The sequence below is a fragment of the Pocillopora damicornis genome, chromosome 2, assembly GCF_964200805.1.
Source record: "Pocillopora damicornis chromosome 2, jaPocDami1.2, whole genome shotgun sequence".
Taxonomy (NCBI): domain Eukaryota; kingdom Metazoa; phylum Cnidaria; class Anthozoa; order Scleractinia; family Pocilloporidae; genus Pocillopora; species Pocillopora damicornis.
Genome location: NC_142671.1, coordinates 13,724,571 through 13,749,539, shown reverse-complemented (window position 1 = coordinate 13,749,539; position 24,969 = coordinate 13,724,571). Strand labels below are relative to the sequence as shown.

Here is a 24,969-nt window from a genome sequence, read left to right as displayed (position 1 = left end):
TGATTGTTTTTGTATGTCCTTAGAGCTTCTCGGATTGTTTATAGGATAGCTATCGCAGTTGAAGAACAGTTCTGACCACAAAGTTAGCGTTTTCACCGTCCAAATTGAAATATTCTTCGATGGCACATTAAAATGCATTTTGAGAGCAACATTTGATAAATGTTAGAAAAATAAAATATTTATCGTTTTTTTTCGGCGGCGTTCAAAGCACCCTCTGCGTTCCTTCTAAAGCAAAGGCCTTCAATAAATTTAAATCTAGGAATTCGTTCCGCGTGGCACCATAGATTTTTTACCAATCAGAGCGCACGTTTTGTCTAAGTTATATTATTTAGAAATAAACTGCATTTCTATCAGTTTACTGACGAAATAAACCACGCGGTATGTTGGAAGAACACTCAAAGAGTGGTTTATTATGCTGATAAAAAGTGCGGTTTATTGCCTTCATGACATAAATATGGATGAAGTTTGTAAATTTATTATTATTTTACAATCAAGTTAACGTATTCGCACGTGAGTAAGCCGCACCCCGACTTTTGACCATATTTTCTTGAAAAAAAAATAATTTCACGTTTTCTCGAAAGGGCAAAAGACCTGGCGAGTGCCGCACACTGCCAAGATATATTTGTTTATATCATAAAATTCATCGCGATGAATAATCTTGCATGGCATGACATCGATCGAACAAACATTGCAAATGCAAACAAACTGCTAGTCATATCTTCAAAATGGTCTTAAAGTCAAAAAAAGGTAAAAGAAAGACACCTGAGTAATTTTTGCTAGATTTGTATTCCAAGTACACTAACATTTTGTTTTATTTCGTCAGTAATGATCGCGTGAAGTTGCGTTCGTAATCGGGGACACGAGCAAACATAGCTTAGCGGCCTTGCCTCTTGACGAAAGAGGGAAACTGGGATGAAGATTTAAGAGGCCGTGACAGTAAATATCGAGAATCGCTGGCCAGGCTATAAAAATCGAAAATTCTGATAATTTGCCTGGAAAACCCTTTTAGGGAGATACATTCAAAAAAGTTTGAAAAATCAAATGTGTCCGAGGAAATGGGTAAAAACGAAAATTCGAGTTTTTACCTTATTAATTATGCAAAAAATACAGTAAAATTGACCAACTTTAGTGTGCGAGTACTGAAGGAGGATGTTTGGTAAGAAATCGGGGGTGTTTTTACTTCAAAGTATAATTCATTTGATTTTTATTTGTGGCATTTTAAGGAGCTTTGGTTTAATTTTAAAATTCACATGATTTTTTAACAAAGTGCTGTCAAACGCTTGTTGCAAAAAGCGAAAAATCGAGCAACTTCAAGCCTTCAAAATGCGTCTTGGTATGTGTGACATCATGTCAAACTACATGCTGGCACAAAGTTTGGTCCTTATACTAACACAATATGAAATAAAAAATCTGGGTTATTCAGAAACGTGCCGGCAAAACACAAGGTTTGCGACGCACTGTGGCCAGAGGTCACGAATTTGCATGATGCAAATCAGTAGTAGAAATCGTACCGCCTAACGGTTCTGGTGTAGGAAAGGCTCTTTTGACGGCTACAACATAAAATTTACAAGAATAATGATCCGCATTTAATAGCGTTTAATTCGATTTTTAAGCCAATGAGTTTTTTGTTTCATTTCTCGTAACTGTCTTGAGGAAAAGCAAAATGTTTCAATTGCGTGACAATTGTCTCGTTGGATCAAAGGTTAAGTTGCCGAGTAAAGCGGACACAATCCTTTTTTCGTCAAAACTCCATTCTAAAGCATCCAGTCCTATATATCTCGTTTCATATTACTTGTATAAATTCTTTTATGAGTCTATATCGAACAACATCCAGCCGGCCTGATCCTGTCTGATTGCCAAGTGCGGTTCGAAGGGGACTTTTTCATTTCCGGTTTGTGCACGGGGACCGCGGAGCTATGGGGTTGAGTGGGCTGTAGCCCCACCAAGAACAATTTTTTGTTATCATTATTATTTATTTTAATCTTTGAATTAAAAATTTGAAAAATTTTCCTTTGGATTGAAACGCGTTTCCGGTGATTTCAAAAGCTCTAGATTTCAAAATTTGCCGGGGGCCATACTCCAGGATACACTGTCAGCAGTCTTTCTGTACTAAGAAAGGCGTACTAAGAAACGGAGGGGAGGCCCCAGGGCCCTCATAGATAATTATAAGTTGGTGCCAATGAGCTCACACTACGTGGGAACTGCAATAGCTCCTCCGATCCAAAATATGCTCCACGGCCCCCGTTTTGTATCAACGTTCATATAAAACTCAATTTTTTGAAGCAGCTTTTTGTCATTTGCCTTTTAAACTGCACTGCAAGAGCAGCATCTAACAAGGTCTTCGAGCAGAGCGACGTACGATGTCTTTTTTCTATGATCAACCCCAGGTGGTAATGCAAGATTGAAACTCTCGCAAAGGAGTTTTAAGACTGCGAGTTCAAGATTTTTGAGTGTGTTATTCTCGACCATGGAACAGTTGTACTGTTGGTAATGAATAGAATGAGTTACATTTGACTGCTCAAAAATAGACTCCTTAACATTTGACAAATTAAATTCTTCCTCCATAGCAACGAGATCTTTCTCAGTTACAGCTTGTGCGCAGGGGGCTGTCTGCTGTTTCACTTTTGCTGCCGTTCTGGAAAAAAATGAAGCTACTTGTTAAGTAAAAAAACTCAGAGACACTGAACAAGCGCTCCCCGTTCAGTTCCTTTGCTCTTCTCATTTCTGTTGCAACAATTTCCGCGTCGACCTTCTTGCCGCTTTCTTGTCTGATGGTAAGTCAGGTACTCTCGTTGCTTTTCGTTAAACCTGTAAACTTTCTTTACTTGTTTTAAAGCGAAGCCTTCAGGCAGTGTTACATATCCAGTGCTATGAGGACAGGTTTCAGGAGGTAGAGGAATAGTTGGCACGGAACTTAAACCTTCCTCGAGCCTTGCAGCATATTTAACCTTCGCTTTACCAAGAAGTGTCTCCCTTTCAACCGTTTTTGTGCATGTTCCGAACGAGAGAAGAGTGCCGTTGGAAACTATGCGTGCAGCCCTCTTTTGGACATGGAAACACTTGATCTCTAGTACAGTCTTTCAATTTGACAAAGTCAGCCATGTTTGGATTTTCAGAACCTGCACCACGAGCCCCTCCAAGAAGAGAAGCAAAGCTACAGAATGACATCGTTTTCTGTCTATGCTCTATGAAAAACCTCGCACGTGTTTACCTTTAAGAAAAAGACCGTGATTGCATCATAGAGAATTATCGCCCGGACTGCAACACGGTATAATTGCTACCGTGACATAAGTTCTTTTTATCAAGTTTTATGACAGAAATTTGGCCATTTTTCCGAAAAAGATAAGAGTAAATAGTATAAAAATAGTTGGGCTGTTATCTTGAGGTGAAAAACTTCACAGCAGAAGCTCGCGGTGTTGCGTGACTTTGTTTACTCACATAACTTTTTCCAAGATATCCAAGATATTTTAAAAGAAATATTATCGCAGTTGCAGAAAGCATAACTATTCAACTAAGAACGATATCGATAATAAACCACTTGTCAACAAAAATGGTGAACTATAAGGCGGCCCTTATCTATAGTTAGGTGTAGGTAGTGCTGTTGAAATAGCGAGTCGACAATAACAGTCTCTGCAATTCAAATTAACAGAAAATTTCTTATCTACACATCAATTTACAGCCCTCTTCTGCAATGTCTGCGGATTTTTTATTCTTTAAGTTCAAATCAGTTCCATATCAAAGAGTTTTTAACCATCTTTAACTATCTTGTTTACTTCGTAGCTCTCAAGTACGATTTCTACAACTGATTTGCATCATCCAAATTCTTGACCTTGGCCACAGTGCGTTGCAAACTCTTTTATTTTGCCGGCACTTTTCTGAATTACCCAGATTTTTTATTTCATATTATTTTCATATAAGGACCAAACTTTGTGCCAGCATGTAGTTTGGTAAGATTTCTCACATGCCAAGACGCGTTTTGAAGGCTTGAAGTTGCTCGATTTTTCGCTTTTTGCAACAAGCGTTTGACAGCACTTTGTCAAAAAATCATGTGAATTTTAAAATTAAACCAAAGCTCCTTAAAATGCCACAAATAAAAATCAAATGAATTATACTTTGAAGTAAAAACACCCCCGATTTCTTACCAAACATCCTCCTTCAGTACTCGCACACTAAAGTTGGTCAACTTTACTGTATTTTTTGCATAATTAATTAGGTAGAAACCCAAATTTTCGTTTTTCCCCATTTTCTCGGAAACATTTGATTTTTCAAACTTCGAAATATTTTTTTTGAATACATCTCCCTAAAAGGGTTTTCCAGACAAATTATCAGAATTTTCGATTTTTATAGCCTGGCCAGCGATTCTCGATATTTACAGTCATAGGCTCTTAAGTTATACCGTGTATGGGCCGCACCCTCATTTTGCACAAAATTTATTTGGAAAAAAGTGCGGCCTACACACGTGCGAATACGGTACTGATTCTCATTCGGCTAGAAGAACAAAGATTGAAACTTATTTCTCAATGAATGAACAAAATAGCACCGAAAACCCAAACAGAAATTGAAAAGAACACTTACGAAAACAAGTGACATTGAAGACAAAGGCACAAACTTGAACGTGCCACTGAAGAATACTTACTTCAACTTGGACGGAGAAAACGCGAACCTTGTGGTCAGAAGTGGTCCACCACTGCGATAGTAATGTGCTAATCTACGGAAATTTTCTAAATTAAGTTCGCCTGTAAGTAAGATTGATTTATTGGCGAGCAGTAAAGAGATTGGTTCTTTTAATATCAAACCCCCTATAGTGCAGAATGCCGCGACATATCCGGGACTTTTTAAGACTGACCAGCAGTAAATTTGAAACTGAATTGGCGAAACGCGCGCCACGCAATAGAGAAAATGGCCTGAAAATCACAAGAGGGGTGCATGTTTTTCTGATTTTCACTAAAAAAAGAAAAACTTTTAATAAACCACTTTTAACATATTGATTTTGAAGAGGAAAGATTATAGAAGCCTCCTATACCTTTACTGTTGGTTTAGGACGTCTAAAAGACATATCAAAACGGGTATTAAAACTCGTTTTTTTACACGTTTGCCTGCATGGGAAAAAGCCCTTTGCTTACTTATGGACGTAATTTTGTGAAAGGGAAAAACTATTTTGCTGTTTTACCATACGGTTATTTTAACTTGATTGTTAGGAAAACCTTATGGATAAATTTTCGGAGATTGCATAGAATGGAAGTCATACCAAATCGTGATTTTCTGGAAATGTCACTTATTGCCTCGGCTTCTCTGCTAAATTTGTCTTCCAAGGGTTCCGGTGGGACCCTTCTCCAAAACTCCCGCGGGTATGTTAATTTTCTCTAGCTCCGTATCTTCTAACAATGTGGCACATGATCCGCGGTGATTAGTGCTGAAGTTGATCAAGAGGTGCTAGAAGAAACGATCACAAAAACTTTACAAAAAGGAATTAACGACAGGTTTTTTAAGGTAAAATTATGAATAAAACAGTTTAGCATCGAAAGTAACAAATACCGCGTAAATAGTGCTTGACAATGATGCAGAAAAAAGAGCATAAAAAAGCTACAGTTTACAATTGCGTAAATTGTAAGGCCTAAGTGTCCGCAATTGCCTTTCTCATTGGTTTTTTTTTTGTGACTATTATGTGCGCATAATTAAATAACTTTCCAAAACTACAGCCTTGTTCTCATTTATGAGAAACTTTTCTCCCTGACGCCAATAATCGAGATGTGTTCCGTCCAAGAAATGCAGCAGGTCGATCGAGAGCTGTCTTTAAAGCTCACAGAATTCCTCACCAATCCTGCCTTGCTTCGTCTTTGTTTACCCTTGATCGAAGGCTCTGATCCACTCTCTTGTTCCCAAATGAATGGAGAGGTCCTATGGCAAGTTAGAGACCTTCGCACTCTTCACGAAATCTTCAGAAACCTGCACGTTAGTTTGGTGAAGGTAGGGTATAAGCTGGCATCATCTTGTGGTCATCGAGTTGGACTGACGGTCTACAGAAGAGTTAAACATCTAATGGGTAAATCGAGAGCCATGACCAACAATGAAAGCCGCAAAGCCATGCGATCGTCGTATTGGTGTAAAGTTAGTCTTCGTCCAGATGAAATCATCTAGGTGCTTGGCGACGCCATTCAGCACCAAGAAAAGAAAGATGAAGAACTGACCATCAAAAACAAACGATTATAATTTGAACTTGACGATAAGAAAGCATTTTGTAGTTGCTGCTTTTTTAACACCTGTTTATTAGCAAAAAAGCTTTTACGGTGGCCATTTTACATTATCCCGGCAACTGAGTTGATAAAACCAAAGTTATCTTGTTATCCTCCCAACCAGCGCAGTATCATAGTTTCTTTAACCTTTCAAACCGTTTTGAATTTTTAGGTAAAGCAGCGAAGCTTTACGAGGCAATGTTCAGCATTAAAAAAAAAGAAAAAAAACAAAGAACAGGATGGTCATCGAGGCAAGAAGATTTATAATGTACGGAAGCGACAACAACAGAGGCATTTTAAGGAAATTAGGTAAGGATTAAACTAAACATGAGCATAATATAAACACAAATTCCATCCAACATTTAATGGTGACATATTGTGAACACGAAAAGGAGCATCATGATAATTTATGATATACTTTTTGTTTGCAACAGTAATTAAAAACTATGTTTTCATTATACATTGCAGAGCTAAGCAACCGCTTACAATGGAAGAACGATTAGAGCGTAGGCCAGAAAAATAGGTAAGAAATGTGGGTGGGAGCCAAGGCTCTAGCTCCAGAAACTGTTAGCCCATCCTACGGAAGCTTCACAAAGTCTAAACTAAACGATAGTGAAGTAAAAATTAACCAAAAAAAATTATAGAAATTAAAATGAGCTCTGAAATATTTGATTCAGAAGCGTTGATGACTCATGATAGCGTGCTATACCCCTTCTTATATACCTCTCGTTAACTGCACATAATACAGCGGGCTAAGACCTACGCCCTGCAGTGTCCTGACAAAATATTTATTTCGGCCTTCTTACAAGCTCATTCGTCAGAAAAAAAATTTTACTTCCATTGACAATTTATTATTCCCTAGGGATAAAATTTATCTTGAAAGTCAGCCGATACCTCTCCAGAAGGCCTTTGTATATTCTTATCTAATTGATGATCGACAACATCGTTGTGTTGGGAACTTGTGAATGCAGGACCTCTACAGGAGTCTGAGGAAACAGATACCATTAGTTTCAATTCATAAGAATGCTGTCTAAGTAAAGAATCTTTCAACGTAAAATAAAGATAGATCGCAAGACAACGTCTATATATAAGATACAATTTCTATCATGGTATATTTTAGTGCACTATCTTTCTCACTGAAGTTCCATTTTGAACTGAGAAGCAAATAATGTCTAACCTGTTGAGCTTGATGTATTTTTTCCATCACCTCCAATAATCTATCAAGTTTTTGTTCTTGTTGTTCAATTTTGTTGGCAAGTACGTCTATTTTGTTGGCAAGCTGATCAAATTTGTCAGCTACTAGGTCGATTTTCTCTTCATCTACAAATGGAACAGGTTCAGCCGTTATTGTTTTGAAATATCTACTTGGAAAAGGCTTTAATGAACAGCTGATAGGATTTAGTTCGGCCAGTATATGTTGCAATTGTCAGAAAAATGGAGACCCTGAAGCGGATTCATTTGCTGTGGTGATGTTTACCGTCAGAATAACACCTAGAAGGTTCCATATTGACTATAGTTGGCGTCTCTCAGATTCATTTCACTCCTGGCAAATACGCACTCGTAACTTTAGATTCATTTGATGCTATATTTGGATGCTTTTCTACATTTTTTATGCAAGATAAGCACAAGGATACCGCTCACCCACTAATTTAATTAGCGCTAGATTTCAGCACGACATCTACGGTGTTATTTTCGATAGAAACCTCCTATCGAGGTTTGGAAAACAAATAATACATAAATAAAAACAAATTGAAACAACCAAAGAAGAGAGAGCCAACAGAGAAATGAAAAATAAGTTTCTCTTAATTAGTTGAGAATTAGATGTTCTAAAAGTTTAAGCCATCATGCAAGTTCTTCGTATCATCAAGGATAGCAAGTTCTAAAATGTCACTCAAAAAATAAACTCTGCTCACTTATCAGGAAGCGGATATTATATTTCACATACTTGACAGTGGAAATGAGCCTCCATGTTTATCCAGGTATCGCCTTGTGAGTGCAGGAAAGAGCTCCAATCTGCAGCGCTCTTCATGCCTTCGTTGACGTTCTTTAACTCTCTGAGGTTAGAATTTCTATCATTAGTATTCAGAATTAAACTAATTTAAGTCAAGCTACGCAACTAAAGATAAAACTTAAAGACAGAAGATATCATTGGACTGCACACATTCCTGGAAATAGGAGAGCCTTATTTGGGATGAGAATGTAAACGCCGCAGCTTAGTTTACCTTACAGACAGTTACTCACAACTTCTCGAACAAATTTGACAAATTTCTGAAAAAGGTTACGCATTATACCTGGCACTGTCGTAGTTTGATTAATTGGTAACAGGACTTCCTCTCGTCCAATTCTGTCTGGTATCATACTCATGATTTAAAAATCGGACCACTACCTCGCGGTCGTCCGATTTCGTTAATCGTTTGTATGATTACAGACCGAATTAGACTCTACTCGGTCATATTGCTAATATAAACATGTCATGAATGTCTCCCTTGAAATTTTCCATTCTGTTCTGCTGTCTACTATGTATATGTAATCACATGAGGCCAAGTACTATTAAGGATTAATTGCACGAGAGTTTTCAAAATTTTCCAAAATTGCCCGAGTCGCGGAAGCGACGAGGGCAATTTGGAAAATTTTGAAAACTCAAGTGCAATTAATCCTTAATAGTACGAGGTCTCATGGGATTACTTGTTTATCAATAAAGGGCAAAATTTATACGAAGGAAAATCACGCGCACAGTCTATTTTTAAAAAATTTCAAGATAACGAACGGTTGCTATGCAACGGATTAGCCAATCATTAACAGGTAATCATGCCCTCTCTTGATTACTAAAAATGCCCTCGATTAAGAAAAAATGCCCTCTCTCTCAACCAATCAGCGCTCAGTAATTTTGCCCTTTATTGATAAGCAATATAACATAGCCGCCACGAGAAATCTAACAATAAAAAGTATCCTCCCAATTCTCTCTTTCTGCCATATCGGTTTGTTTTGGTTTTGTCTAGACCAATCGTATTACGGGAAGTGGTATGGACAAACTGTCTATGGCCCAGACTGATAATAGGCCTTTAAGGTATACCATTTTCATGTCTGAATACCAAAACTTTTAATATTGTTTTTTTTTCTCCTTTAAGAGAGTGATTCAAGAAATTCGAAAGTTTTACCATCATAACATCAATCAAACCTTTGCTCGATTGTCTCCATACTTTTTGGTGTAGAGGAAAGACATTGGTAAGGAAATGATATTGAACGGAACAACAATGGGATGATATCTTCTGTATTCTTCTGCTACCACCGCGCGAAAAAATTTCCACTCTAGGTCTGCATTAGTCTGAAAATAAGGACAGTTGCGTTGTGAATTTAAACAGTGATAAGGATACAAAGTCATCCTGAAGTGAGTCGTTTTATTTCATTTATCTTTGATTAGCAGTGAGATTTTCCATTCAAATCCAAGCACGCAGTGAAGGTTACATGCATTGGAAGGTGTTAAGCATGTCTTTATTGAATATTTCTGGCCGGATAGCTTGGTACCTTAGCTCTCTTTTCTATGGATGTAGTTTGGCATTCAAACCACTGGGAATAAATAAATGCATTTCAAAAGCAAGCTTTCGTTTGAAATTAGTTACAACACAGGCTTAAACTGAAATCGATTTTTGGACGGACTGCTTCATTTCAAGCTGAAATAGGTGGATGGGAGGCGGATGCAAGGACAGAGATTTTTTACCTCGACCTTGTTGTAAGTATTTGTGAGCAAGGCAATCAGGATGTTGACCAGCATAACCACTGAGATGATTAAGAAGGAAACGAACAGGATACCGACAACATAATCGGACCCATCGTCGTTAGTCTCCATCGTGTCCAATTCGGTTAGACCAAATACAGACCAAATAAGATATTTAGACGTCTGGAGTAAACTGCGAGATAAGGGAAGTATGATACAATCTCCTCCGTATATAAGTTAAAGAATTTATTAAAATTACACGTGCAGTATTTGATTGGAAACTAGTTATACAGGCACTTGAAGAGCTTTTCCTGGGATCGCAAAATTCTCTGCTCGCTGGCGTCGTTAGCTATGCATGCGAATTAAGTTTCGTTGTTCAACCTAGTGCACCCGGCAGACGTATTAATGTCGTTGAGTTGTTGTCGCCATTAAACCGTTGCAGTTCGCTAGTAGTTAGTCGCGTTGCCTTCATTACCAGCTTGTATTAATATAAATTGGCCAAGAAATCTTCTTGGTAAAGTTTATCATCTCTGTATAGATAAGAAAAGGTAGTGAACAGTCAAAAGTAATGAATAGTAAGAATTATTCCATAACAGTGGTACATATTCAAATCGAGATTGAGGCAACCCGATAGACTTTACTTACCAGGCTGATTTTCCTTTCGTGCAAAACCTGAAAATGAAAACTTGTCTTAGTATAAGTAACAGTTTAGAAAGCGTATTAACACTGGTATACCGACTTACTAAGAAATGTATATCTTTTTTTAACTTTCGGTTTGTTTCAGAAAATGGGCAAACACAAAAGCATAAACTTTCATGAAAAGGGAAAGCAACTCCTTAGGTCTACTTGGTACATGCTGATGAAAACTTATCCTACAGTAGGAAACTCTTTCTACAGACCCTCCTGTTCGACCGGTTTCGTTGAGTTCTTCAAGTCGACCCGTCTCGTTTGATTCCCTTTGGTGTGCTGGCGTCAGAAAGGAAATCTCAGCGACGTATACCTTCGTGATAGCCGCAGAAAAAGCCATAATAACGAAAGAGAACTGCGTCAAAATGATCAGTAAGTCGATACACATTCGGAACAGAGCAAGCTGAAGAGGTCCAACTGTTTTGTTCACCTCCAGAATGCTCGAGAACCTTAGAGTCAGAAGAAGAGTACTGATGCCATATAGGATGTTGACCACTTGTAATAATCGACTCTGATATGGGTCTGTTTCGTTTAAAGTAAAGCATCGAAGAACAAGCATCATAAAGAACAAACCCAGGATTACCATATCAACGTAATTCCACATATTTCTGCAGAAGAAGAAGTAAGTAAATTTATCTACATATTTGACATGAAGTCCTAGGTGAGCATCTCAAAACTCTCTTCTGATGGTATTTATGTCAGTCAAAGAGATAATCGCTGCAAATATGAAAGCAAAAAAGCAAAAGCCTATCGACAGTAAGAAATTTCGGACCAACTTCTACTCCGTTAACCTCAACGGTGAAAAATGATCAAACAGACGAATGTCACTCTATCAAAAACAGCAGACCAGCCAAATCGTTAGCTGATGTAAGGCGAGCTACGGGGGAGGGGGAAGATTTCCATTAATAACAAATATAATTGCTTATAGGACCAACAGACACAGAGCGTCTAAAAGACTGTCCCGGTCATCTTACTAACCGTAGGTAAACTCGAACTCGTTTTTCTTTAGCGCTTTTAGAACTCCGGTACTGTTGATATTCAGACAACATGAAGCCTATGTAGAATATCAGTGTTAGCCATTCCTCGGTTCTCACGGAGACGGACGAGGCAAGAACACATAATCTAAAGTGTAGCCCTAAGTGGACAACTTGACTGAGTCGGTCCTTTATAGAAATTACGAACGGTGTTCTCAAGTAATTCAAGTACAAATCTGAAAGAGAAAAAAAGATAGCACATAAAGCGTTTCCTGTAGTGATTGTAAATGACAAAGGCGAGTGATCACAAAAAAATAATTTACAAGAAAGTCTCAAGTCTTCTTTTTACATTATAAATAGAAATGAATTAGTTCAAAAGATCTTTTGTGAAAGTGATAAAGCTATTTATAATATCGTAACTGTGTTAGCATGAAATATCTATTTTAAGCTTGGACCCAGGTGATATGAACAGTTTCCTTAGGTATTATCCGAAAAGCAAAGAAAGAAATCTCGAAATGTAGATTATTAGATGAATGGGAGTCCATATCATTTCTGGTATTATGCATACACATGTGTTTAAAGGCTAAAGACTATGGAATAAGTCGAAAAGAATAGGTGTGGATATAAAAGTATATGGCTACTTTGCGGTAAACAGTAGTCGTGACGAACTCCCTCCGGCCTTAGGTAAGACCCTGAGTTTGCAAAGCTGCTCGTCCTTAAAAAAAACTTTTAAATTACTTAGGTAGTAGTTAATCTTTGATCTTCTTAAGTATGGTAATCTGATACAGGCCGGTATTCTGGTATTCATGAACTTATCTTGTTTGGAGATTTCAATTATTTTCTATTTAAAAAAGAGCCGTGAAGTAGAAGTTCTCTTTTACAGTCACCAAATTATATGTGTGCCAAGGCCCTAGAGTAGGCCTTCCGAAGTTGTGCAATGGCTGTTTTCGAAGGAAGTGTCCATACCTCTGAGCATTTTTCTCTCCAGACATGTCTGATCCTTGTAGGAAAAAAAGGCAATGAGGGGAAGTAAAATGGGAGTCAAAATCGTCTCCAGTATGGTGAATGAAATCACCGTCAATCTCGCCTTCATTCCTTGTCGATATTTGGATGGCAAACCCCGCTTCCATCTAATTTTAAACAGTCTGTACACCAGTCGATGAGAAATAAACTGCAAGTAATTAGATGTGAGGGGAATTGGTAAGGTATACGTTAGATTAATGCCAAGACGTCATGGGGTATGTTGAGGCCGCCATCCGTATCCACCATCCCCTGCCTACTCTCTTGGATTGGAATAGTCAGCTAACTTCACATTTACGGCAGAAGATCAACCCGCCCAGACTAATATCCTGCCCCTTAGATGACTCGTCGGTCTTGTTCGTCCCTTGATGGACTAACAGCGAGCTCAAGTAATATCCCGAGCGGCTGAGAAGAGTGTATGGGCTAGTGTACTGACTAATTTTTACATTGCAAAGCTAGAAAAAATGGTGTGCGGTCATTCCTTACCCATGGTCGTTTCGTACCCAGTCGTTTTGTATCCAAATGTAGTCGATTCGTACCCAAGGTTGAGTCGTTTCGTATCCAAGTTTGAGCCGTTCCGTACCCAAACCGCTGATTGATTCTTAACCGTCCCATAGTGATATAAATTTATTCGAATTATCTAACGTGCGAGCGCGTGAACAGATGTCAGTTGTTGCGTACGACAGGTACCACAGGACAACATGTCTGGATAAATGACATACTTTCAGGAGAATTAACTATGTGACTAGTCCTGCTGGCTTATCTGAAGTTTTCAGTTTATCAGTTATTCCCCTTTGATACAAGAATTACTGACACAAGCAACGACAAACGGAAATGTCGAAGAATAAGTGCAACAATAATCATCACATTGATTGCCGGATACAATAACAATAAAAATCACACTGAGGATAATGATAACAGACAATAATAACAGGAACTTCACTCACCTTCTTCTGTTGGTAGTCAATTGCTGGCTGAGTTATACTATCAAGTAAAGATGCATTGTTAACAATGGATTTTTCCTCTGTTGGGGTTACTTGGTCCATCAACGCAACGGAGAAGTCTTGAACCTTTCCCGCCAAATTGTTGAGGATTTCCGCGTTCTCATCTCGTTCTTGGGCAACTTTCTTGAGCTTTGCATTACACTATTGTTAAGATGGCAAAAAAAACTATTTAAAAGTTTGATCTTTTTAAATTTGAATCCTTGCAATTGAACTTGAAGTAGTGATCGTTAGAGATGCTCCTCTGTTTTAATTGGAAGCGTAATTGCCACTGACCTATTAAATCTGGTCTTACAACACTCGGTATATAGACCGCTCTATCATTTGTTATCCCCAGTCCTCTGTTACCTAGTATTAATTAGTTGGATTCCTAGTGGAAACACCTTTTCGCAAGCAGTTCCAGAAACGGACAACGTCTTCACAGCGTTAAGGACTTTCCGCTTTATATCAGTTATTTTATAATAAAGTTCGGATGTAACGCGTGCTGTCATTGGTTGAAAGAGCGTGCTCTATGAGAGTATAGAGCATAGAGCTGAACTAAGGCTGTCACGTTATCTGCCAAATTGTAGTATGTCCGGCTTTCTCCAGGACTTTTCCCTAGTTATTTTTCTGTGATTGAAAGTGAAATTTCCGAACAGGAAAGTTGGCAAATAGCAACAGAAGAACCAAACAAAGGTTTGTAAAAATGCCAGGCGCCGTAATTGACGTTATTATAACGTGAGCAGAAACGAGAATCCTCAAAGAGTAAACGAAATGGACAGTCGGAGTTTTGAAGGTTTTCACACTCGGTTAGATTGCAAGCTTACTTAGGGTAATAAAAATCAAAGGCAGCTAACACTCGTGTAGTATGTATAGTTTCGTGTTCAAAAACAAAACAGAACAAAATAGGAATGATAAAAAATATAGCCAAACTGGCGTAACTGTTAAAACTCATACTAATCATAACGGTGTCGTGTTGAGATCCAATGCGGCTAGCTGATCATGGCGATCTCCGGTCATCACATTCAATTAAGCGTCAGAAATTACATCGGCCGCCCTTCGAGAGTACAACTAAGAGCTTGCTCTGATATCCTTTCCGAGGCGTTGAGTGGAAGGCCACATAAGACACTGATGCCGAGTTTTACGGCGCTGTCATCCCAAGCAATCTTTATATTCCGGTAAATTCGGCTGTCGTTCATTCATTAAACACACGCTTGAATAGTTTGTTTTCTAATTGTTATCCGTAAAAAACTTGCGTGTTTTTATGAGCCACAATTCGGCCGGATTTCACTTAACATTTCACTTTCAGATTCTGTATTAGAGACTAAAAGGCTCCAGGAGAAAGAGTTAAATTCGACCTGCTATACCATTAAGTTTGTAAACTATTGTGGAATGTGAACTGTGATGGTTTTTTAACTTTGATGCTCTAACATTTTTGACAGCTTCAATCTTGTACAGCCAAGTAGATTGTTTGAGCCATTCTAACAGGAATTCTGATTGGCTCATTGTAACGTGCTTTATGAGAGTATAGAGCATGCTGACGACACTGTTGTTCACTTTAGAATAAAGTTTGTTTGGAAAATTGAAAGTAATGCGTGGAGAATTTAACAGATTCTTTACTATAAAACAAACAGAGAAACCTTGACTGTGCTCTGTTCTATTGTTAAGCACTTAGGAAGCGGCTAGAGCACTCAAGAAGTGGGGAGAAACACGAGACGTGGTCGAGTGTTTCTCCTCACACTTCTTTCGTGCTCTAATCGCTTCTTGCGTGCTTTACAACAGAACAGGGCAGAGACAAGGCTTCTCTATTTGTTAAATAAGTCGCCGAATATCCACTGAAACGACCTTAACATTCTGCTCCCAGCATAGGCTATAATATATGTATATTATATGTGTATATATGTATATATATATATATATATATATACATACATACATATATATATATATATATATATATATATATATATATATATATATATATATATGTAACTGCAGACAGTACTGTTTCGGCCTTCTGGGCCTCATCAGTGCAGTGCTGATGCTAGGATGGAGGTAAGGCAGTAAAGCCACCCCAAGTGATCTCACACATGTGGGATCACTTAAGCCATGCCAGAGTGCTCAAACTAGAAAAACTAGTGAGCATGTATATATATATAAATACCTGCGGATAAATAAAACAAGGTTCCTCGAAGTCGTTTGGTTTAACTATCACTAAATGACATTGAGTCAACTTCAGTGAAACCGAGACTGGGCAGGCTTCGAGGTAGTAAGACGTGCCGTTCCGCGCTCTGCTCGAAAAGTATCTAAAATGGCTTCAAAGTTTTTAGTATGAGTATTCTGCGCTCAGGAAAGAAGCTTAAAGTTCAGTCTACCATGTCGGCGGAAAACGTTGCGGAGCTGAGTCGCCTGGTGAAAAGTCTTGCAGAAAAAATCGATAAGTTGGAAGCTTCGAGCCAAAGTCGCCATGATACTATCTTAACGAAGCTGACAACGCTTGAAACTACAACGAGCGAATTATCCGCAGGTTTAGAAGGGATGAACCAAGAAATGGAAGCAGTGAAACAAACCTTGCAGAAGAAAGCTGATTTAGTACAAGTGGAACTACTTGAGAAGAAATTAGAAGAAATGGAGAATCGCTCTAAGAGAAATAATATTGTTATTTGGAACATTCCAGAAGGTGCCGAAAAAGACTCGTCCTGCTTAGCGCTTGTAACTTCGATCTTGACGGAACACATGGGCCTAGAGGAGATAGAAGTAATGCGGGCCCACCGCACAAATATCAAACAAAGGCAAAGTCCTACAAGTGGTGCAACTCTACCTAGGCCAGTTCACGTATATTTATTAAAATATACCGCCAAGGAATACATCTTGCGTAATGCGGCCTCTAAGTTAAGAGAGAATCCTTTCCATGAAGCAAATCTATACATTTCAGACGACGTATCAAAATCTGTGAGGGAGCAGCGCAAAAAGCTTAAAGAGAGGCACCTGAATGAAATCCGTAGTCGAGAAGATGTCCAATTCGCCTATATTCCTTGGAGCGTACCGGCCAGGATCATTTTTAAATTGAATGGTGAGTCAAAACTTAAGTCCTTCTACCTGCAAGCTGAAAATGCCAACACCAGCTAAACCGACTACTGGACTTGATCGCGTATTGCTTTACTATCAAATATACTATCTTTGCTCTAGAACTGTCTACAATATTTTAAGATGAATTATCTAGCTCTTCATTTAATTTCACGAATTCGAAGGCCGCTCTTTGTTAATCTTTTTTTTTTTGACAAATGATAAAATACATTTATAGGAAGCCATAATTACTGTCAATCATGTTATTAAGTTAATATTTATCGGTTTGGAGCGAGTGCGGCTGAAGGGGAGAGAAAGGATGCTACACTCCTTCAGGAGGAAAGATGAAAATTTGAAATTTGATATTATTTTCCAAGCTAAATTATTTACTATGTGTTTATATTTTTGTGTCAGTGTTTTCGTTTCTTTGTGTAGAGCGATGCAAATAATTATTCAAAGGTGTGTTATAAGGCAAATGGTCTTCCAGGTTTTTTCCGTACCAAATAAGAAAAATCATAGCAGAAATGAGTGATTTTAGAATGCTTTCATTAAATGTTAGAGGCTTGAGCAATTTTAAGAAACGACGCGCAATTTTTGCATGGTGCAGAAAACAAAATGCAAATATTATTTTTCTTCAAGAAACGCATTCAACTGGAAACAATGAGAAACAATGGAAAGCTGAATGGGGTGCCCCTCTGGAGCTCGCTCATGGGAGTAGTGGTTCAAGGGGTGTTGCAATACTCTTTCGAAAGGGGTTTGATTGCAAGATAATTAAAAAAGTCATTGATCCCAATGGGAGATATATTAGTATTGAAGTTCAAATCAATGATGAAAAATATTTTTTAGTGAATGTTTACGGTCCAAACAATGATAATCAAGCTGTGCAATTCTATGATCATTTAATTGACGTTCTAAGGAAAGAAGGTCTCGCTTATGAAGATAAAATAATAATAGGTGGTGACTTCAATTGTCCCATTAATCCGCTACTGGACAAAAAAGGTGGGATACTGGTATTAAGGAAGAAAGTTGTTGAACGCATTGAAGAAATACAAACAACATTTAATTTGCATGATGTATGGCGTGTAAAAACTCCCCAAGCAAAAAGCTTTACATGGTCCCAAAAATCTCCATTTATTTTTTGTAGATTAGATTATTGGCTCATCTCAAATTCACTTCAGGACTTGATTAAAGATGTCAACATCATTGCAGCAATAAGGTCTGATCACTCAGCAATTTTCTTACATCTACAGGAAATCGAAGAATGTCAGCGAGGCCCGGGGTTTTGGAAAATGAATACTTCCTTATTGACTGATGAAAATTTTGTTCAAAAGATGAAAGAAAAGCTAGACCAATGGAAAAAAGAGGGGGAGGAATTTTCAGATGTGAGAGTTGCTTGGGATTGGATTAAATATAAAGTCAGACTCTTTTGCATAAATTACTCAAAAGAAGTAGCTAAGACCAAAAGGGAGAGAGAAGAAATGCTGCAAAGAAAATTGCAAATTGCTCAAGCACAGTTTCAGCAGGCCCCCTGTGAGGAGGTCGAAAAAATTCTTGATGAATGCAAAGCGGACTTGGAAAATTTTTATGAGGAAAAGGCTAATGGATTAATTGTGCGTGCCAGGGCGAGGTGGCATGAATACGGAGAAAAGAGTACTAAATATTTTTTTAGTTTAGAAAAAAGAAATTACACCAGGAAACACATAAGAAAGCTCTGTTTAAGTGGAGTCATTACTAAAAACTATCAAAAAATATTGGATTCCGCTACGGAGTATTACAAGAACTTATATAGTAGCAAATTGAAGGTAGACCAATCTGACTCATTACATCACTTTCTTGGAAATTCGAATATTCCACGACTATCGCAAGAGGAAAGATTAAGCTGCGAGGGTCAAATAACCATAGAGGAATGTGTTAAAGCACTTGATACCTTTGACACGGGGAAGACGCCTGGAAATGATGGAATTCCTTTTGAATTTTATAAAATTTTCTGGAATTCTTTTGGTGAATTAATGACTGAAGTTTTTAATCATTGTTTTGAGCTAGGGCAAATGTCAAATTCTCAAAAGCAGGCGATCATCACCTTGATCGACAAAAAAGGAAGGGACAGGATGTTTTTGGAAAATTGGAGACCAATCTCGTTGATTAATGTCGACTCAAAAATCGCAACTAAGGTCATCGCAAATAGAATAAAAAATGTTCTTCCCTCTGTAATCCATGCAAATCAATCCGGTTTTATGAAGGGTAGGTTTATTGGGGAAACAGCTCGTTCAATCTTAGACATTATCGCTCATACTGAATCACTACAGTTACCAGGTGTTTTACTGTTTATTGATTTTGAAAAAGCTTTTGACTCCATAGAACATGAATTTCTTTATAAAGCATTAGAGTGTTTTAATTTCGGACCCTCCTTCATGAAGTGGATTCAAACGTTTTACAATAACCTCTCAGGTTGTGTTCTTAATAATGGTTTTTTCTCTTCTCCTTTTCAACTAGAAAGGGGTGTTAGGCAGGGAGACCCTCTGTCGCCTTATTTATTTTTAATTGCCATTGAAATTATGGCGATATCTATAAGAACAAATGAGAATATTGAAGGCATAAAAATCGGGGAAGATGAAACTAGGTCTCTGTTGTACGCCGACGACATGACAGCTACTCTAGCAAATATTTCATCAGTCGAAAAAGTAATACAAATCCTTAATGACTTCGAAAAATGTTCTGGCTTAAAAATGAACCTTTCTAAAACCAAAGCTATGTGGGTTGGAAAAAACAAAAATTCTTTAGAAACACCTCTGGACCTTGAGTGGTGTACAGGTGTTAAGACCCTAGGTATTCACTTCTCCTGTGATCAAGAACAAGTTATAAAACAAAATTTCCAGGATAGATTAAATGAAGTTCAAAAAATGATTAATTTATGGAAACTCAGAGGTCTCTCCCTATTTGGCAAAGTAACAATGATTAAATCTTTCCTAATTCCAAAATTATTATATGTTTCCTCAATAATAGAAACCCCACCCGAAATTATTAAACAGATGGAGAAAATGATCTACAAATTTTTGTGGAAAGGCCCTGATAAAGTCACAAGGCTTTCTGTGATAAATACTTTAGAGAATGGTGGACTGAATCTCACAGACCTTGAGCTACATATTAAAGCATTAAGATTGTCCTGGATTCCGCGTCTCATAGCTGAGAAGGAAGGGCCCTGGATTTCTTATCTCAAATACAACTTAAAAAAATACGGAGGATGTTTTCTTTTTAGATGTAACTATGATGTAAATGATCTTGACTTAAGTCTTAGTAAGTTTTACTTACAGCTTCTAAGATGGTGGGCGGATTTTAGATGCTCCTTTTCTGATGTGAATTATTCTCAAAATGTAATTTGGAATAATAAGGATATACGAATTAATAATAAACCTGTTTTTTATAAAACATACTTTGACAAGGGCATAACTTATTTGAATGATTTACAGTTCGATGTTGACAATGTGCGTTCTTATGAATTCTTTAAGCAAAAAGGACTTAACACTAATTTCCTGACTTGGACAGCCTTGAGATCTTCTATTATTAATATGAAATCAAAAAGCTCCTGCCCCATCCCCACAGCGGGTAATCTCGATCCTATGAATTTTGATTATAAGTCTAAATCTTTTAATGCATATACTGCAAAGTGTAAACAGTTTTATTCTACGATGATAACAAGTAAAGCGAGAATCCCGAATGGCTTTAAAAAGTTGACAGCGGATTTTGAGCTTTCAAATGCGCAGGAAGTTTTCTCTATTCCTTATCTTGTTGCGAGCGAAACGTATGTTTGGTCGTTTCAATACAGAGTATTGAATTTCATTTTGTTTACAAACGATAAATTGTTCAAAATAGGGTTAAGTGATTCGGACAAGTGTTCTTTTTGTGGAACCTATACGGAAGATCTGTACCACCTCTTCTTTAACTGCTCCTTTGTGCAAGCTTTTTGGAACGTATTTACAGTCTGGTGGTTTGATCTTAGTGGCGAATATTTAATTTTGTCTTTAAAAGATATTATGGTTGGCTTACTTCAGAGGAATGATCTGTTAAATTATTTGATAATTTTAGGGAAATTGACTATTTGGGAATGTAGAAAAAATAACACCTCTCCAATATTTAGATTGTTTTTGCACAAGGTTGAAGTTAAAAAACAAGTTGAAAAAATAATTGCTATAAGAAACAGAAAGCTTCGCGATTTTCAAATTAGATGGGAATTTCTCATATAATTTTGTTTGCCCTTTTTTTAAGGAAAAGAATGGAAGACCAATGCATAAACTTAGATCTCATATTCTTCCTTGTTTATTAGTTTATTGTTGTTTATTTTTGTTAGAGAATTAACTGGGCGTCGCCATCGCCGGTATGTGTCACTGTGCAATGTTAAAAGAAAATAGTACTTTTTGTATGTAATGGCATAATTAGTAGATTGTGTTGTTAATAGAGCTGGATACTGTAAGTAGTGTAATTATTAGTGACTGTAAGTAGTGTAATTATTAGTGACTGTAAGTAGAGTAATGTAAATAAGCATTGTAATTAGTGTAAGTGGTGTTTCATATTGTATTGTAAGCATTGTGTTTGTAATTAAAAAAAAAATTTAAAAAAAAAATTTAAAAAAAAAAAACTTCAGTGAAACCTTTTAATAATATATGTGCTTATTGTTCATCGTGGTGTAAGATAGGAGACGAACTTTGTTCGTTTGTCTCACGATAGAGTCACTTTTGATGTAGATCGCGACGTTTCGACTGAAATACTGCTAGTCTTCATCAGGCGATGAGATCTATTGTTTACTTGTCACTATTTGTAGCACGTTGATATGCTGTTATTGATGCATTTCGATTAGTTTCGATTTCTTAGTATTATTCCGGTTGTTAGATGGTGTTCCCTCATAGGTCCTCATAAATCGGCTGTTGTGTTGTTTGATCGTGGGTATCCAAGCTTCGGAATTGTCAATTCCGCTATCTCTATCGATGTTGTTGGGATGAAGTCTTATATGAATAGCCTCTTTGACCCTACGTGTTTTTGTTTTTTCGTTATTGGCCTCGTACTTACTATTCCCTTATTGGATTGACTTACCTGAAAGGATGTTTTCCAGGGATTTTGACAGGAGCATAAGTTTCCAGCTGTAATGACATCTTTAATCTCTTCCACCGTATCCTCTGGAAATTGTTCAAGGAGGCGTTCGATTTTTACTTCACCTGTACGTCAGGGAGACATGAAATTTGCTTGTAAGAATTAACCAAAGCTAGAAGACATAACATCGCCTGTATAAATTCATGAAAATTTCATATAAAACCAAAGCTCTAAATTAAGTCCTATTATTGTCGAATTGGGCCTAGGAGATTCTGGTGACTGGAATAGATGGATGGAAATATGATCTCATTTAACTGAAACTCCTTTTATTCTAAATTACCTCAGTCTAAGAACTACAACACCACCAACCGAAAATGAAATGATAGGTTTTCAGTTTTTTATTATAATTTTTTCATTAGGGTAAATTTTTTTACGAAGTAAGAGGAAACTGTGATGGGGATTCAGTCATGCACGGCGTTGAAAAAAAGCCAAGCACCAGTCTGTCGGGTCTATCATTCACTCGGATTTTGGTATTTGAAAGAAAAATCAGAAACTTATTGGTCCGGTTTAAATTTGTAAGGGTCTGTTTTTTTAAGATGTATGATTACATCAGATTAACTTAATTATAACTTAAAGTACTTAAAAACTTCCAAGTGTGCACGCATGTTTGCCTTAGCAGACATGCATGCGTTTACCTTGCATTGCTAACAAATAGTAGACGGCTTTTACAGTACGTTGGCGGGTAATGATTGACTGTCAACTACATGCTGATAAAGGCAAATAAATCGCTGTATCGGAAGTTTGAGAAGTTTGAGTTTAAAACGTTTGATATTCTTCGGAACAAAGAGGATCATTGTTGGCTTAACGTGCTTACGTGTCAATACATTACTAGAACGGTGTTGGTTAGATATCACTAGAATGAATGAAAAAAATTTGCTTTGCTTCTTTAAAGGCATAACACTCGCTCAGCTTCTCAACCTTTCCTAACCCCCTTATGTGCATTTCTTCGTTTCCATGATACTATCCTGCCGGGTAAATCAGCTTTACTGGCTTTCTTTCATTCACAAGACGGTATTTTAAAACGGGTGTCACTAATTACAGCCTGGGGGGATATAAGTAAGAAGCTAGTAATTTTGCCGCAATGAATCAAATACCACTCATATCGTGGCTTGAATTCGGCAACCGGGCTGTCTCGATGATATGGTGATGAATGGCCTGAGTGCCGGAATTACGGAGTTTTAGAGCTTTAGTCACCAAAAAAAAATCAAGAAATCATGCAAAATAGACAAACAAACCTACAAACTCACAGCCCCACGAAAATAATAATTAGAAGAAAAGCATCTGCAACATTAGTTGAGACAGACAGGGACGCATTTTCGATAAAACCACCATTCTGTACAAGCGCGAACAGCTTTACCTTCTTTCAGCTTTGTCGTCATCCTGAGGGGGTCACCTGCACGTCCATCTTCTTCGTTTATCACTGTTTGACAAATCAGTTCAGTCATCTCGCCGTTGTAAGCGTGCTGGATCAATGAAAGTTGACTATCTCTTAAAGATAACTTAACGTGATCATGGCGAAATCGGTCGACAAGTACATCAGTAGGATGCAAGCATGCATAACGTCTAATTTACCGAATTGAACAAAAGAACAAACCATCTATAATTAGCTGCATATCTAGTTTTGTCCCATATGACTAATTTTATAACACGTAGCACTCAGCTGTGAAATATTTAACATTTTGCTTCCCTTAGTCAACCGGACATTCGAGGTGTTGATATCTGGGCGCGTTTTCTAGCCAAGCCACCGTACAGTTAATTTAACACCAATATATTTACAAGAGTTTATTATAATTACGATGGAAAAAAAACTAAATAAACCAAGCCGAACACGAAAACCCTAAAAACCAGCAGGTGGAAAAAAATGAGGAACGTGTACCCCTAACTAAAGCAATGGTGCCACCCTCTGGGTCTTAGGGTATCCTATGAATAACATGAGATACACAAGTAGATAACAGTTACTTAAGGAAGTATGCAAGTACGGCTCTAAGTAAAACCTGGTGTGAACATAACAAGATTTTAGAAAAAAAAATAACTAAATAAATTTAAACGAGAACGAAACCTTATTACACAACAAGGCACAAATTACATCTTTCGTAATCCTATTTGGGGGATTTTGGAAGAAGTGTAAAAAATGCTCGTGTGAATACGTGTACAAAGCGATGCTGCACGAAGTTTTCATGTTCGAGCTATGCAAATGAATGGATGAATGGGTCTATGACCCTTATCTGTAGATAATCACATCACAAGGGAAGGGGGTTCTTCTGTCACTTTGTCACTACATTGATCGGTTCATTACGCAAATAAGATTCCATGTAGCTGTGTATCATTATTTATGAAATACTAAAACAGCGGATAGCGTTTGAAGCGCTCTTATTGGCTATTCAGACTCTTAATATCCTTTGCTATTCGCCTCCGAGTAAATCGCGCTAGATTTATATCCGGAAAAATTGTGATTGTTGCCGGAATAAATGAGTTAAAATAATTCAAGTTTGTGCTATATTATCTCACTGTTTCAGCATATTCGCCTAGGTGTCGGTGGCTAGTGGTGGATATTTACCACGCCGCTTCGTAACTCGGTAAATATCGACCACTAGCCTCCGATACTTCGGTGAATAGTTGTTAAAAAAAAGTAAAATTAATTGCTCGTTCCGTTATCAAAATCGATCTATGACAGCGAGCAAACTCTCTACTCGTACGACGGAATTAACCACCAGACCCGTTTTGCTTTGTCGGTATGAAAATCAGGCAGCAAGCGAGAGTGTTGCAAACGCCCAAAATTCTCATAGTAAAAATTTTAGTGACTCGTCGTGATAATATCAAACACGAAAGGGAATCCATTTTGTTTTGTTGAACTATACGACACATTTATTTTCAAATTTGCAAATCAGGCTCGAGATTCTACCGTGTCGATGTATAGTGTAGAAATTCCAGTGGCCATAGTTATAAAACAACAAATGTTTTGAAACTGTTGGGTGCGCTAATTAAAAAAATATCTAGGAGCGGCCACTAAATTTCAAAGTTTTAGAGCACACGTGTGGTGTATGTGTACTCTAATTGACAAAAGCTTTCGACTTAGAAACCTGCGAAAGTTTCTGTAGCATCGAATTGTATCCGAAGAAAGTTTTATCTTCCCCCTTCCCCATGGTTACATC

The 24,969-nt window shown here is 37.5% G+C and overlaps 2 protein-coding genes across 3 annotated transcripts in view; one reads left to right on the top strand and one right to left on the bottom strand.

Annotated features, from left to right (window-relative positions):
- Positions 1-6,582: 6,582 nt before the first annotated feature.
- Positions 6,583-24,969, bottom strand: part of LOC113674742 (short transient receptor potential channel 5) — a 29,113-nt gene continuing 10,726 nt past the window's right edge. The window contains exons 2-13 of one of the 2 annotated variants that reach the window (XR_016184040.1): positions 23,175-23,280; positions 21,761-21,882; positions 13,577-13,774; positions 12,576-12,780; positions 11,614-11,845; positions 10,848-11,243; positions 10,594-10,620; positions 9,952-10,141; positions 9,434-9,558; positions 8,179-8,287; positions 7,411-7,553; positions 6,583-7,219 (exon numbers count right to left, since the gene is read on the bottom strand). Coding sequence is in view for 1 of the 2 variants with exons in the window: in XM_089197684.1 (XP_089053810.1) it covers positions 7,157-7,219; positions 7,411-7,553; positions 8,179-8,287; positions 9,412-9,558; positions 9,952-10,141; positions 10,594-10,620; positions 10,848-11,243; positions 11,614-11,845; positions 12,576-12,780; positions 13,577-13,774; positions 21,761-21,882; positions 23,175-23,262 (1,920 nt within the window). In the remaining variant the exon portion in view is untranslated. Of the gene's footprint in view, positions 7,220-7,410; positions 7,554-8,178; positions 8,288-9,411; positions 9,559-9,951; positions 10,142-10,593; positions 10,621-10,847; positions 11,244-11,613; positions 11,846-12,575; positions 12,781-13,576; positions 13,775-21,760; positions 21,883-23,174; positions 23,281-24,969 lie in introns of both variants that reach the window. The other variant, XM_089197684.1, reaches the window with a different exon arrangement.
- On the top strand, positions 16,346-18,336 carry LOC149049973 (uncharacterized). The gene is made up of 2 exons (XM_089197685.1): positions 16,346-16,682; positions 17,926-18,336. Exons 1-2 carry the CDS (start codon positions 16,346-16,348, stop codon positions 17,985-17,987), a joined length of 399 nt encoding a protein of 132 aa, XP_089053811.1. The 3' UTR covers positions 17,988-18,336.

Bases quoted from the DNA above. Each gene is read 5' to 3' on its own strand.
- LOC149049973 (XM_089197685.1), top strand. From the start codon at position 16,346: ATGGGCCTAGAGGAGATAGAAGTAATGCGGGCCCACCGCACAAATATC. The intron at 16,683-17,925 runs GTGAGTCAAAAC...TTACATCTACAG, and splicing joins GATCATTTTTAAATTGAATG to GAAATCGAAGAATGTCAGCG.